General features: G+C 43.1%; 1 protein-coding gene across 2 annotated transcripts in view; it reads right to left on the bottom strand.

Annotated features, from left to right (window-relative positions):
* Positions 1-2,481: 2,481 nt before the first annotated feature.
* The window catches only part of ece2b (endothelin converting enzyme 2b), a 69,798-nt gene continuing 56,793 nt past the window's right edge, over positions 2,482-15,486 (bottom strand). For both annotated transcript variants that reach the window (XM_076282924.1, XM_076282925.1), the window contains 9 exons: positions 12,428-12,538; positions 11,753-11,851; positions 11,356-11,433; positions 9,090-9,193; positions 8,798-8,908; positions 8,557-8,624; positions 8,234-8,424; positions 6,791-6,886; positions 2,482-6,240 (listed from right to left, as the gene is read on the bottom strand). In XM_076282924.1, the coding sequence (XP_076139039.1) occupies positions 6,064-6,240; positions 6,791-6,886; positions 8,234-8,424; positions 8,557-8,624; positions 8,798-8,908; positions 9,090-9,193; positions 11,356-11,433; positions 11,753-11,851; positions 12,428-12,538 (1,035 nt within the window). In that variant the 3' untranslated portion in view covers positions 2,482-6,063. The remainder of the gene's footprint in view (positions 6,241-6,790; positions 6,887-8,233; positions 8,425-8,556; positions 8,625-8,797; positions 8,909-9,089; positions 9,194-11,355; positions 11,434-11,752; positions 11,852-12,427; positions 12,539-15,486) is intronic.

Here is a 15,486-nt window from a genome sequence, read left to right as displayed (position 1 = left end):
TGTATTATGATTATTAATACAGTTGCATTTACTATTGTTGAAATGATTCGGCACAGACATGCAGTCATTGAGCCTTTCTCCTAGCCTTACGAGCCAGACCCACATTAAAATGTAGGGTCTGGGCACTCACCGTTCGCAGTGCTCAGTCCGAGGGGCGGGATAATCGGTTGTCTTTCATATTCCCTCTGCACGCAATAGGACAGCGGCAGCGCTATGAGTCCCATGCGTTTTCCCACCAGTGGAGCTAGTTGGCTAGTTTAAACTTTTGCCAACTTAAAAAAAGCTTAGCTCGTGTCACACTGTTCGCCAACAGCAACATCCAACTTCTTTGTTTTCAAGTAGCAGGGAATTCAAGCCAAACCGTTGCAACTCTGCCATCAATCATTATGTTAAGCCCGCCTAACGACTCTATACACGATTTGATTGGCCTGATAGAAGTTTAATTTTTCGAGCTCACAAGCCAACGGAGAGTTGCTAGACTAGCCCTGGAAGCAAATGTAATTTGCTGCCGCTAGGGTGCGTCTAGATTTCTAGGCTACCTTTCTCCTCCATTCAGGACAAAATCAGCTAATAATTGCTGTATGTAGAAAGAACTAAAAACAAACTAAAGTGATATCTTATCATAGATACTTCAAAGTAACCACATTTTTCTTTGTTGAATGCTTTATACTTTCGGACCAAATCAAGATGTTCCCTTTTGTGTTTGATAGTGTCAGATTGTCTATCATTTGCTCTATGGCGTCAAGAGGCTAGTTGTGGTAACGTCAATATTGTGAAAAGGGGTCAACAAGGTACAGTAAATAGTGGATATGGCAATAACATAGGTTAGGCAAGACCATTATTTAAAGCTCTCTTAATAGAAAATATACATGTACAGTAAGTACACATGTATTTGAACAGTCTTTTTTCCAAAAGGAACTTCAGCTGTCACAAAATGTAGTGAAGTAAAAAGTAAGATATTTGGCCTTGAAATGTACTGGAGTAAAAGTAAAAAGTTTAACAAAATTTAAATACTGAAGTAAAGTACAGATACATGAAAAAGCGACTTAAGTACAGTAATTGAGTAAATGTACTCAAGTAATGTCCACCACTGTACATCATTAAACAATAAATAATCTACTAATTGAGTTATTTGGTTTTGTATTCGGCATTGAAAAATGTTTTAGATTTGTGAACAAAGAATGAATAATTATTTAAATTATATTATTGCATCCATTTGAGCAGTTGCAAAGTTAGGTAAAATGTTTTTGTTGGATTTAAGGAACAAAAGGTCTGTTCAAGTCCTATGACCAACCAAATGATGTATACCCTATTAATGGCCAAATAAACATTAGGCTACATTACAATGCATTAAAGGGACACCAGGCAACGCTTTCGTGTTAATTAATCATCTTCGTAAGTCGATATATGGTTAAATGACTCATTACGGGGCGAATGAAGGCTCTCTCGCCCGCCCCTACTGCCTGTAGGAAGAATATCCCACTTGCAAGTTCTGTGTATCCTACCCGCCGACCGAAGCAGGATCAGTTTACAGCACAGAGGCAGGCTAACGAAACGCTAGAGATTGTTGCAAACGTGTGTATAATGGCAGAGCCGGCGAAGAAGCAGTGAAAACCCTTGACGGAAGACGCAAAGAAAAGGAAAAAAGCTTCAGACCAAGCGAGGGGGAGTTTCATAGAGAAAAAGCATCAGGCTTGCCTGGTGTCCCTTTAAAGAGGAAAAATACTTGTACTTCTGAATACTTAAGTATTTTTAAAAGCAAGTACTTCTGTACTTCAACTTAAGTAAAAATCTGACTTAGCAACTTTCACTTGTATTGGAGTAATTGACAAGGTGCATCTATACTTTCGCGTTTTTGAAAAAAGGAATTACTTTGTCCACCTCTGCACATGTGTAAACCTTTATTTAAGCCATATTGTAGCTGTAAAACAAAAAATTAAACATTTTGAAATATCTTATGTAGCACTTCTAGGGTATTTAGGTGTCCAGCTTTATATTAATTTCTATTAAATCGTAATGAAGAGCAACGTTTCTGGTTCATCGTATTTTATGAAACTGCAAATATACTTACTAGCAGCTGACAGATGGTAAACATTAGCCTGGGAGAACCCAGATGAACCATTGGCAAATTTGAACTTTCTCTGCAAGTCTGTATGGCAAAAAGGCCATTCAAAAACCGCCTGCCTCACAACCATTGAGGCAAGCTTAACCTCATGACATCGAAACAGTTTTTGAAAAACTCATCGCCTTCATTGCTCTGATTGGTATTAGGTCTGTCCAATTGCGTTCAGAGGCATTTTGATCAGCGTCCATGAGGTGAATGAAACTTGACCAGACCCAATTTCAATTGAGATAATGTCTGGTGCTAACCAGGCTAGGTGAACAGGACACAGAGAGCGCACTTTTCTGCAATCAGTAAAAAGCTGATGTCTTAATTTTTTATATATATTCTTTTGTATATTACAAAAAACGTCCAGTGTGTATACAATGTATATACTTTATTTCGGTTCCTTTTCTCTGTTTACAGGTGTGTACTATATGGAATGTTGTACTACAGGCTGGGTGGCACACTGTCCTGGGCTAGAAAGATGGGAAATTCCTATTTTTTAATAATAAAAAAGAAAGAAATCTGACTTTAGGAGTAAAATACTTAAGGACAGTTTTACATCAATACAAAGATAAAACAAAACAAAAAAGAGGGAGGTTGAGCGGAGAGACACAATGCCAAAGACAATTAAGAGCAAGTATGCTTGTTAAATCAAATAAGGCAACACTCCACAGCTTGATTATGTGAACACATCAATCATGGCCTTAGAAAATTCAAGGACTTGGTCTGCCCTTTTGAATCACATGGCACATTACCATCCTTAATAATGACATATAAAAAACAAACAAACAAACAAACAAAAAAAGTGGCACAGATCGAGATCGAGATCCCAGATCGAGGCCAAAATGGATTTGCACCACATCTGGGCTTGAACTGGCAGCCAGTGTTGCCAGATTGGGTTGAGTGATTTCCGCCCAATCACGCTCAAAAACCCGCCCTCATCAGCAAAAAACCGCCCCAACAACGATTTTGTCATAGAGATCCATTCAACTAAAATTTTTATTTGCCCGCCTAAAGCTTATTTTCCCCCGCCCAAAAAGGTCAAAAGAAGCCCAATTGGGCGGGCACCCGCCCAATCTGGCAACACTGCTGGCAGCGATCTGGGCAGCCACTCCTGCCTTTCAACTCAGCAGCATTCAGGACATCACGGGAACATTTGGGACGAACTGGGGTCTCTCCTTGGCCTTGTGTCCTCCTGGGTCCTAGTGCTGAAGCTCTGACTGGTCCGGATGACCCAGCGTCAGGGCAGAACTTCGAGAGGGGGAAATGAGACCGAGACACTAAAGTCCAGAAAGAGTCCAGAAACACTTAATGGCATGAATTGGCTAATTAAAGGCTTTTACACACTTCAAGTTTTCAATTATGTTTGCACTTTAAATATATATTTATATATTTCTTCATTTACTATCTACATAATCACTCTGCAGTTATTTAAGGCTAAACCCTATAATCCACCCTAAATACCAACCCCAATGACCTTTCACCCTCCCGTGTGACCTCCACCCAGTTATGACCTTTGACCCCACACATTAAGCAGCCACAGGGCATCAGAGACCAATTTCTTCACCTATACATCCCTCCCCACTGAGAGCCACTGGACTGACACCTGTTCTGTTAGTTTCTAAGAATGACCACATAAACTAACTGTTTGGTCATTACAGGTGCTGTGAGTTGTGGGGTGATGTGTGAGGAAGGCTAATCTGTTACTGTCCTTTCATTGGCGGACCGGTCACTGATTGTAAGAGAATGTAAGCGTTCACCTCACAGAAACCTGGGCCAGGGGAAGCCCTAGAGGTGGGATGTGTTGGTCTTGTCTAAAGGGTTTTGGTTCCTTTCTGCGCTCAGGTACAAAACAAAGAAACAAAAAAATCAGCATCAAAGAAAACAAAAGACACATACTATGTGTAAATCTGTTACGTCTTCACTGTGCCAATGTGTACAAGAAGTCTGTGTTTTGCAATGTCACAGGTGTCTGAGAAAGTCAGTCAATTCAAAGCCCGCCAAGAGGACAACAGAACCGAACTGGTCGTCAACTAACTGGATATATTCCAGAACAACTGGCTATCAGGTAAACCTAGAATCAGAAACGGAATCAGAATCAGAATCAGATTATGAACCAGAATCTAATCAGATCTGAATCTGACTCTGGAGTCACCTGCTAGCAGGAAAGGTATATTGTTCGTGTCTCCTACAACACCTGCATTGACACACAGGCTAGGCAAAATTAATCATGTGTTATCCAGTTGTGTATCGTTCAACCCACAGTTAAAATAGTCAAAACACAACAAACATCTATCAAGGGACTTTGCCTTGAATTGGAGGGCTGTGTGAAAGCCAAGGAGAAAAAAAAAAATATAATAAAAAATCCTCTTATTTTGTTTTCATTTGGAGCACAACATTTGAAATCACGTCGGCAGACCTAACATCAGATATTATATCAATGTAGTGTTGAGGGGCGTGACTGTACATCAACACAACTAATTCTTTGTGTATGCGTGTGCACGCACACAAACACACACACACACACACACACACATCAAAGGCTCTATTTCAAAGATGATAACACAATGTTAATGTACCAATACTACAATGTGTGCAGCCAAATATTTCTCAAGTTATACTGAACCTGAAGTCAGCTAATTAATATACTCTGATTCACTGCCATGCACTGCTGAGCAACCAGGAATTAGTCCAAGTGTAAACCTCAGCCTTGTTGTCTGCTTTAACTCTGGTGTAAATATTAGGATAAACACAATCAGGATTGGGATTTTAAAAACTGTTACTACCCTCAAAATAGAGCCATGAGTCTTTAGCTATCCTAATCCCACCCCACGTACTGTACAGCACACGCTGTGGGCACAAATGCAATCTTCACTGAGTAGAGGCGGAAAGAGTCGAGTCGAGGGGATCACACGTGGAACAGCAGAACACCAACGGAACGCTGGTAACAAAGACAAAAAAGAAGACATTCTTTGGCAAGAAGCAGTTTGAAATGAGTCCCATTCCAACCTTGTCAACAATAAAATATGCCAATGTCAGAGCACGCACACACGTGCACACACACACACACACACACACACACCAGTGAGGGCAGATAAGCTAGTGGTGGGCACCCCTGCGTTCATATTTACCACCCAAGAAGAACATGGCATGCCCTTTTGAGGTTGCACAGTAACTGTTTTTTTCCCCTGTGAGGTCACAGACACTATGGAACACTTCCTGTGAGGTCACACAAGTAAAGAGGGCCTCTTTTTATGAGGTCACAAAGACAGAACGCTTCATTGTCATGACGATGAGAGCCACCCTTTTCTAGGGTCCTTAATGAGTCACAGTTCTATCTGTGACCTCACAATCGTTTTTTTTTTTTCAGTCCACCAGAGAATGAGGCTGTAAACAGGGCACATAGCAAAACAATGCACACAGAAGCACGGAGAGCTGAGGGCCGGAGGGCTCTGCTTCTCCAACCCTCATCCCCGCCCTCCGCTTGTCAGTCCAGCAAACAATAAATAAAAAAAGCATACGGGGGCCAGTGAGGCTCTGCAGAAAGAAGAGAGAGAGAGCAATAAAGAGTGGGAAAGAAAAAGTGAGAGAGAGAGAAAGCTATGGGGGCCTCCAAACACTGGAAAATACAACCATCACTCAGTGTGCTCTCTCTCTCTCTCTGGAGTCATCTTGAGTCCAGACTCGCTCCATCAGACATCACCGTTCAGAATCCAGCATCATTACCAAAACAACAACACAGACAACAGCAACAACAACAATTACTACTACACCAACAACAACCAACAGAAATGAAAAGAAAAAAAGTCCAGTGCTTGGAAATCTGCCCATTTCCTCCTCCTCCTCCTCCCCCTCTTCCTCCTCTTCCTCTCTCCTCAGACCGTGTCCTGCAGGAACAGACTGGCAGACTGGCGCCCCCCTGTGGATTGGCGTTGCCGTGGCAGGGTGGACGGGCCCTACCAGACCTCGCAGCGGTGGCCCGAGTTCATGAGGGAGCCGCGGGCACACTGGAAGTGCTCTGCGAATTCCGGCGAGTTGGACAGGGTGCCGATGACGCGGTACTTGGGGGGGCTGTGGGAGTCGGTCACCAGGCCCTCGTGGGCACTCTCAGGGGTACGCACCGAACACCACACCTGGTGAGCATGAGAGAGGGAGACAGAGAGAGAAAGAGGGAGAGAGAAAGAGGGAGAGAGAGAGAGCAAAAGAGAAAGAGAGATAGAGAGAGAGAGGAAGAGAGACAGTAAAAGAGAGAGGGAGAGAGGGAAAGGGAGAGAGAGAGTGAGCAAAATAGAGAGAAAGAGAGAGGGGAGAGACAGTAAAAGAAAGAGAGGGAGAGAGAGAGAGTGAGGAAGAGAGGGAGAGAGACAAAGAGGGAGAGAAAGAAAGGGAGAGAGTGAGAGAACAGTATTGACGTGAGAAGCCATTGGGCATCTGAGCTTACTAATTTAAGACCATCTGACCTGTGTGTGGACCACAGGGGGAAGAAATAAGCACAAATAATATGGCTTGTGTTTTACTGGTGTCTGTACACTTTGTAGTGAATTAGCAGATTTAGTGTGGCTAATATACACTGCTGTGCTGCTGATGCCATTCAAATGAACTCAATAACATCACACTTTCAAAAAGATCCTCCTTTATTCTTTTACCATGCTGTGGTCAGATCACTGGCCTGAGCGGACTCACCTGTGCAAAGCCCACGAAGAACAGCTGGTCATTGGTGAGATTTACCGCTGGTAGCCTCTTTTCCTCTCCATATGTTTGAACCCACGACTTGTAGGCCTGCAAACACCACCACGAGTTTAGCAGTACACACACACCACCACGAGTTTAGCAGTACACAAAAAGCACCATGGCAACAGATAGCCCACAAAGATGGAAAGTTAGGGACTAGAAAGTGATTTTTTTCCAAAAAAAAAATACCACATCTGTTATCATATCATTAACCACTACACTACCACATCTGTTATCATATCATTAGCCACTACACTACCACATCTGTTATCATTAGCCACTACACTACCACATCTGTTATCATATCAGTTCCTTAGCCACTACACTACCACATCTGTTATCATTAGCCACTACACTACCACATCTGTTATCATATCATTAGCCACTACACTACCACATCTGTTATCATTAGCTACTACACTACCACATCTGTTATCATATCATTAGCTACTACACTACCACATCTGTTATCATTAGCTACTACACTACCACATCTGTTATCATTAGCCACTACACTACCACATCTGTTATCATATCATTAGCCACTACACTACCACATCTGTTATCATATCATTAGCTACTACACTACCACATCTGTTATCATTAGCTACTACACTACCACATCTGTTATCATTAGCCACTACACTACCACATCTGTTATCATATCATTAGCCACTACACTACCACATCTGTTATCATATCATTAGCTACTACACTACCACATCTGTTATCATTAGCTACTACACTACCACATCTGTTATCATTAGCCACTACACTACCACATCTATTATCATTAGCCACTACACTACCACATCTGTTATCATATCATTAGCCACTACACTACCACATCTGTTATCATATAATTAGCTACTACACTACCACATCTGTTATCATTAGCTACTACACTACCACATCTGTTATCATTAGCTACTACACTACCACATCTGTTATCATATCATTAGCCACTACACTACCACATCTGTTATCATATCATTAGCCACTACACTACCACATCTGTTATCATATCAGTTCCTTAGCTACTACACTACCACATCTGTTATCATATCAGTTCCTTAGCTACTACACTACCACATCTGTTATCATATCATTAGCCACTACACTACCACATCTGTTATCATATCAGTTCCTTAGCTACTACACTACCACATCTGTTATCATATCATTAGCCACTACACTACCACATCTGTTATCATATAATTAGCTACTACACTACCACATCTGTTATCATTAGCCACTACACTACCACATCTGTTATCATATCATTAGCCACTACACTACCACATCTGTTATCATTAGCCACTACACTACCCCATCTGTTATCACATCAGTTCCTTAGCCACTACACTACCACTGTCCAGTTCCAGTACTGCTTACATGATATGCCGCCTTGAGGCCTCCGTTGTCGGCGATGTTCTCCCCGAGGGTCTGCTTGCCGTTGATGTGTTCTCCGTTGATGGTGTACTGGGAGTACTGCTCCACCATGCACTCGGTCCTGTTCTTAAAGGCGTCCACTGAGGAATTCTGCCACCATGGTCGAAGGTTCCCGTCCTTGTCGTACTCCCTCCCTGAGGGACATAATGAAGCGGACACACGTCACTCTTGTCTGTGTGAGATTATTCTCCAGGCATTGGCTTTCCGCTCTTGAGCTTATGTGTGAATGTGACTTCGGTTCTACACGGACTCTGATGAATACCAACCTTGGTCATCAAATGCATGAGTGAGTTCATGTCCCATTACCACTCCAATGCCTCCAAAGTTCAAGGCTCTGGATGATAAACACAAACACAAACACAAACACGCACACACACGCGCGCGCGCACGCGATTATGTTAGGTCCATTCTAAACATTTTTATAAATGATTTACAAATGAGTTCTGTTGACACACACACACATACAAACAAACAAACACACACACACACACACACACACTCACTCACTTGGGGTGGTCGTGGGCATAAAAGGGTGCCTGTAGGATTCCCGCGGGGAACACAATGCCATTCTTGGTGGGCATGTAGTAGGCGTTCACTGCGGGCGGAGTCATACTCCACCTGTGGAGAACAGTATGGTATTAATGTACAAGATACATTAGGGTGGAGGGTAGTGCACACAAACACAAACACACACAGACAGACACACACACACACACAAAGAACAGCATGTTTTAAAAAGACACCTGATACAGACACAGTACAGTACACGTCTATTTCCACTGTTGTGCTGTGAACTCACTGGTCTTTATTAGGGGGCTTCCGCAGCTGATCGGCCATCACCCGGGCGGAGAAGTTGTAGAAGTTGAGCATGTTCTGGAAGAAGTTGTCCTCCGACACGTCATACTGCTCAAACAAAAACACATCTCCATGACAACTCCATCTCCATGACAACACCAATGAGCATCTCCATGACACCAACGATGAGCATCTCCATGACAACACCAATGAGCATCTCCATGACAACACCAATGAGCATCTCCATGACAGCACCGATGAGCATTTCCATGATCAGAGTGGATAACAGCTTCATGCACTGGACTTGAAGAGAGAACTCAACTTTACTCCCTCCAATTAATCCACACACAGAGTTGACCATCTCCCCCTGCCTCTTGCCCAAAGCTACACTACACTTCCCTCTTGTCCAGTTCACTGCATTATAGATCAGTGTTGTTCAAACAGGGTCCTTATTAAGTCTTACTCTGAAGAGCATCAGTGAACAAACATAAATCATTTCTTCTATCTGCCAGTAGCAGAAAGGAGAACCTCTCTCCCACTCTTTCTCTCTCTCTCTCTCGCTCTGATGAGACATTAAACAGCACAGCTCTATTCTCAGCTCACAGCTCTGTAGACGGACAGACGGACGGACAGCGCTGCCCAGCACTAAACGCATTAAACCCTAATTAGTGCCCACATCCACTAACGAGTGTGTGAGGGAGCTGCAGAGTGCACGGCTCCTCCTAATTAGCTTACAGGGGCCTGCCTTGCACCCAGCGTGGGCAGTGGGGAGAGGAGGCCAGGCAGGCAGAAGGCGGCTCTGGCCCCAGTCTTCCCCGGGTCCGGTGCAGGTCTGGCTCAGGCCTAGTTTGACTGTCACAGTAATACGTGGAGACTCTGCTCTTGGTCATATCTATTCCCCATTGATGGGGTCAATGTAGAGGTGGTAAGCACCTACAAGTATCTGGGTCTCCACCTGGACAATAAACTGGACTGGTCAGCCAACACTGATGCACTCTACAAGAAAGGGCAGAGCAGGCTGTACTTCCTTCTGTTCTACCAGTCTGTTGTTGCCAGCGTCCTCTTCTATGCAGTGGTATGCTGGGGAGGAAGCACAAAGAAGAAGGATGCGGCGAATTGACAGGCTGGTAAGGAAAACTGGCTCTGTATTGGGAGCTGAACTGGAGTGCATCACTTCAATATCTGACAAAAGGACCCTGAACAAACTGATCAACATCTTGGACAATGAGTGTCACCCACTCCAGCACTATTGTTAAGCAGAAGAGCCTGATCAGCTGGAGACTTCGCTCCTTGCCTTGCACAACAGACAGACTGAGGAAGTCATTTGTCCCCAGGGCCATTGAACTGTTCAATGCTTCACTTAAGGGAAGAGGAGAGATAGACTTCTCTGCATAGTCTGTCTGCCTCTTCACCCCCTCCATGTTTGGATACTGTCTGTCCACTAGCCACTTTTTACCACTGTCTTTCTGCCTCACTGTTTGCGTGCTATATTAGCACATTAGCACATATGCATAACCCCTCCCTCCATGCCACAGCCGAACTGTGGCCACACTTATACCTTTTCTTAAAATAGTTATATATATATAGATATATAGACTTTATTCTTGCACTGTTGCACTGTTGGACTTACTCATTTGCACTATCACCATGACACTCACTCACACAGAGCACCTTACCTTACTATGCACAGAGAATCACAGGCTCAGTCCCTGCCTCAGTCATTGCAAGCGCCTCTTGATTGATTAATCACCACTATGTGGATACTGTTTTTAGAATTGATTTAGATTAAGTGTTAGTTAGTGTTAGTATAATTTGTATTTTAGTATATTAAGTATATTCTTTATCTTCTACTGTCCTTATTGCTTAGTTGTGTTTTTATATTATATACTTTTAATTACTTTTTCTGCTGTTAGTGAATGTGTGTGTGTTGTCTGTATGCTACTGAGACCTTGAATTTCCCCTGGGATCAATAAAGTATCTATCTATCTATCTATTGGGCTGAAGAGAGTAACCCAAATCTGCCAAATCAAATTCTTCTGGCCTTGTCAGTGTGGCTAATCAACAATTTCTCTCTCCATCGCTCTCTCTCTACCTCTCTCTCTCTCTCCATTTCTTTCTCTCATCTCTCTCTACCTCTCTCTCTCTACCTCTCTCTCTACCCCTCTCTCTCTACCTCTCTCTCTCTACCTCTCTCTCTCTACCTCTCTCTCTCTACTTCTCTCTCTCTACCTCTCTCTCTACCTCTCTCTGGTGTGTGTGTGACTCCTCACCCCATCATAGACATCGTCCAGCTCCTTCGAGTCCAGGATGAAGTCAGGAAATCCAATCATGTCATATATGGCATCAGCCTGACAGAACACAGACACATCAGGTACAATTAACTGCATTATCAGGCATGAATGCCATTACAAAACAACTCATTTGTTCACAGCACTAAGGTAAGCTAAGGACAGGGCATTCCACTATATTCATTCTGTATAAAGAATCTGAAGAAAGAAGAAAAATTTGAATTTCATTAGTTTTGGACCATGATGCCTAACCAAATGCCCATGTACCTGCCTGTAGTCAGTCTCTGTCTGTGAGTGTATGTGTATGTGTGTGTGTCTGTGTGCCTGTGTGTGTGTGTGAGAGAGTGTGAGTAAGTCAACTCTGGCTCATCCATGCTACCTTGTCCTTGGCCGCCTGTCGAGTCTGGTCATCCATCCAGCGCAGGTTGTCCAGCGAGTCCTTAAACGCGGAGCGGATCTCATTGATCATCTCCTCGGCCTGGGAGAAGAGAGAGAGGAAAGAGCTTTAAAAAGATAAAACAGCTGAGAGAAGAGAACCTTCAGTGTGAACAATGCATGCAGTACATATGATGACCACAGGGTGGCAATAGAGGACTTCTCAGTCCAGACGGTTGTCACATGGACAACATCCAAGATGGGCTCAGCTCAGCTCAGCGCAACACGTTTCATATCTTCCTTCATCACCATGACGTCAGCCTATTCCTCAGGTTATTGCAAACAATGTCAGCTCTTCTCCCAGTACAGCAGAGTAGAAGCCTGCTGAATGCATTATTTAGACTGAGCAGGAGGGCACGGGTGCGTTCGGCTGGACTGAGCTCTGTGTTTTGTGCACAGCGATGCGGGAACGTTCGTATACGTTCGGCTGAGCTGAGCTCTGTGTTTTGTGCACAGCTGTGTGGTGCGTTCGGCTGGGCTCTGTGTTTTGTGCACAGTTGTGCGGGTGCGTTCGGCTGGACTGAGCTCTGTGTTTTGTGCACAGTGGTGCGGGAACGTTCGGCTGGACTGAGCTCTGTGTTTTGTGCATAGCTGTGCGGGTGCGTTCGGCTGTACTCACGATCTCCTTGCTCTGTTTGTCGAATGTGGCTTTGACAAAGAGGGCGCCGAGGGCAAAGCCCAGCGTGTCGTCCGTGCTCGCAATGCAAGTCTGCCACCGAGGCGTGCATGACTAAGGAGGGACAGCACAAACAAACAAACAAACAAACACACAACAACATAAACACACAAACCGCCTTAGAACAGCAGACCCCTCATAGGTAACACATATAAACAGTTTTACTGAGACAACAGGACATGCCACATCCTTTACCGCTTTGAGGATGTGAGAATATGAATACATATACATATATATATATATATATATATATATATATATATATATATATATATATATATATATATATATATATACACACTAGGGGTGAACAATTTTGGAAAAAAATCTAATTGCGATTTTTCTCACCAATATTGCGATTGCGATGCGATATGCGATTATTTTTAAGCTCTTTATCTTCTGTCTTATTCAACGAAGACAAGCAATATATTATTCTATAGTATGACCAACACAAAATTAGATAAGTTAAACATAAACTGTTCTTTCCTGGAGCCCAGGCCTATGTTATGATGGCATTAAGTCATTGAATAGGATTGATGAATGAAATATTTTTTATTTAACTACTTTAATCACATTAGTAGACCTATATTTGTTGAACTTCCAGCCTTGTAAACATTTCATGATTCTGATTCGTTTCTATTTTATGTAGATATTACCTTCTGTCGTTAGTTAACAAATAGGTCTACATGTAGTGGCACTGACACGGCTTCTCCTTGTCCTGTGCTCTCCATACACGCGCACACACACACACCCGCTCCTCTCCTCTGTAGGCTACTTGCACGTGAATTGGAACAAACTACTGTAGATTGTTGTAGCGCAAATAAATGCGGCCGAATGACCGTTCGGCTCGGTGTTAACTAAAGGTTAGCATCATCAACACCGCAGCGCAATACGCATGCATGCAAATTAACTAGTTTGTTCATATCACAACAAAGCCAATCGCGGAGACAAAACTCTTTAAACAGGCAAAGTTATCAGCATGTATGTAGCCTAGAGCCTTAGCTGGTAAGCTAATGTTAGAACAGCTGGGTTTTTGGTGGTTAGCTGTGTCAACAACTTGCGGATAACATTATGCATCAATTCATAACCTGTGAGATGAAATGTTTGTGCCGCCAACCCCCTTGGATATCGCAAATGCCCCCACTGTCACTGTAGCCTACTCCAGTAAACAAAGTCCCCAGTGCACAGGTGAATGGCTGCTGTGCAGCCTAAACAGTCGTGGAGTTTTAATCGTCAGCTGGACAAGTCAATGAAGTTACCAGCCAGAGTATAGCAGCACAGGGGAATTATGAACTAGAACCAGGGACATGGTAGGTTCGAGCAAAAGGTAATTAAGAGGTTTGTTTTTAACCAAAGTAGCTCTACTGATCAGACCTTTCTTGACACTGTTAGCTGGTAACCTGACAATAGCCAGATGAAGGTCGTCAGAGGGGTATTTCACAAAACCTAGATAAGGGATTAAGCTGGGATTTTTAGGTTATCCTGGATGAATTTAGCCTTGACTTGGTTTCACAAAAGAGTTGGCACATAAGTTACCATGGGGATTTATTCTCTGCACCTAGCCTGGTCCCGACCAGGCTAACAGCCAAGCTAAGTTAAGTCTAATGGTAATTATGTCGTCTTATTGGTTCTGCTAGCTGTCATTCACATCAGACCTCCATGCTAATTTTTAAGGAGCTTTATTCCATTTATAAACTATTTGCTAAATGTATTTGCTCGCAAAACAAAACAGATTGTCTGCCTACTACCATATGGTTATTATTTTAATTGTGATAGCCTTATAATTATTAACATAGGTTATAGGTACTCATTGTTTGCTTATTTTATTGATAGACGTTTGATGAATAGCCTAGGGCCTACTGTAGTTGAGTGGGAGTGGAGGGGTAAGTTTTCGAAGGTATTTTCAACTACAATATTAATATTGGTATATTATACTATGTGCATATGTGCAGTGGCAAGCGCTTTCTTATTGACGTTGCGTTCCGAGACAAGGAAGCACTCAGACGTGGGTGCATGTACGTAAATTTGCATTCAGTTGGTCTACCACGCCTACTCCTGCGGTTTTACCGAAATAGCCATGATTCCCCATACCAAAAAGGACAACTTCACTTAATTGTTAGTCTATGTCAAAAGCCGTTGTTCCCTTTGTGTGAATGACGCTTTTTCCGCGTCTTTTTTATTCCAACCGTGGACACTTTGGAGCAGAAACGAGAACGCGCACACATCCTGAATTACTTACACCTGGCTTGACATAGTCGCTCCTACTCATCCTGAATTGGCATTAGTGAAACGAGTTGAGCTAGGATGACCAGACAACGCTATGTCAAACCTCGCTTTATCACTTATCTTGGATGTCTTAATTCTGCCTTTGTGAAATACCCCTCTGGTTAGTTAGCTGGTCCTCTTGTTTACGTTTTTTGCTTCTTCAGTGGTCGGTGAGAAGTCATGTCGGCGCAAGTATAAATGCGTTTTGGTGACGTCATATATTACAAATCGCAGCCTTTGCGGTTTGAAAATCGTGTTTCATCATATCGCGATATTATCGCAAATGCAATAAATCGTTCAGCCCTAATATATACACACAAAAATATAAATATATACAGTATATACATACATACACACACACACACACATTATGCATATTTGTGTATATGTAAGTGGGTTGTGAATTTATATAGGCTTCTCTGTGTTTGCAACTGCTTTGTGTTTGACTGATGGTGCTCTTCAGCCCTGCACATGCCCAGGCTTGAACCCGCAACTTGCAGCCCCAGCGGATCAGGTGGCAAGCGCACTAGCAAGGGAGCTAATGCCCAAGAGTGCTAGCATGCTAGCACCTCTTACTAGCACTTCTCTGAAGGCATCAGGGAAGAAGGTCTACTAACTTAAGCTACATACTGCGCTGCTATCGTAGCAGATAGATAGATAGAAAGATAGATGGATAGATAGATAGATAGAGCCACTCAGAGCTACTGAGCAGGCTGCCACTCTTGTCGGCGCCAGAA

Source organism: Alosa pseudoharengus, unplaced genomic scaffold (assembly GCF_046254945.1).
Source record: "Alosa pseudoharengus isolate Yale_2024_CS ecotype anadromous, Long Island Sound unplaced genomic scaffold, YU_APseudo_1.1 YU_APseudo_1.1_scf_13, whole genome shotgun sequence".
In the NCBI taxonomy this organism is placed as follows: Eukaryota; Metazoa; Chordata; class Actinopteri; order Clupeiformes; family Clupeidae; genus Alosa; species Alosa pseudoharengus.
This window is presented reverse-complemented; position numbering and strand designations above follow the sequence as displayed.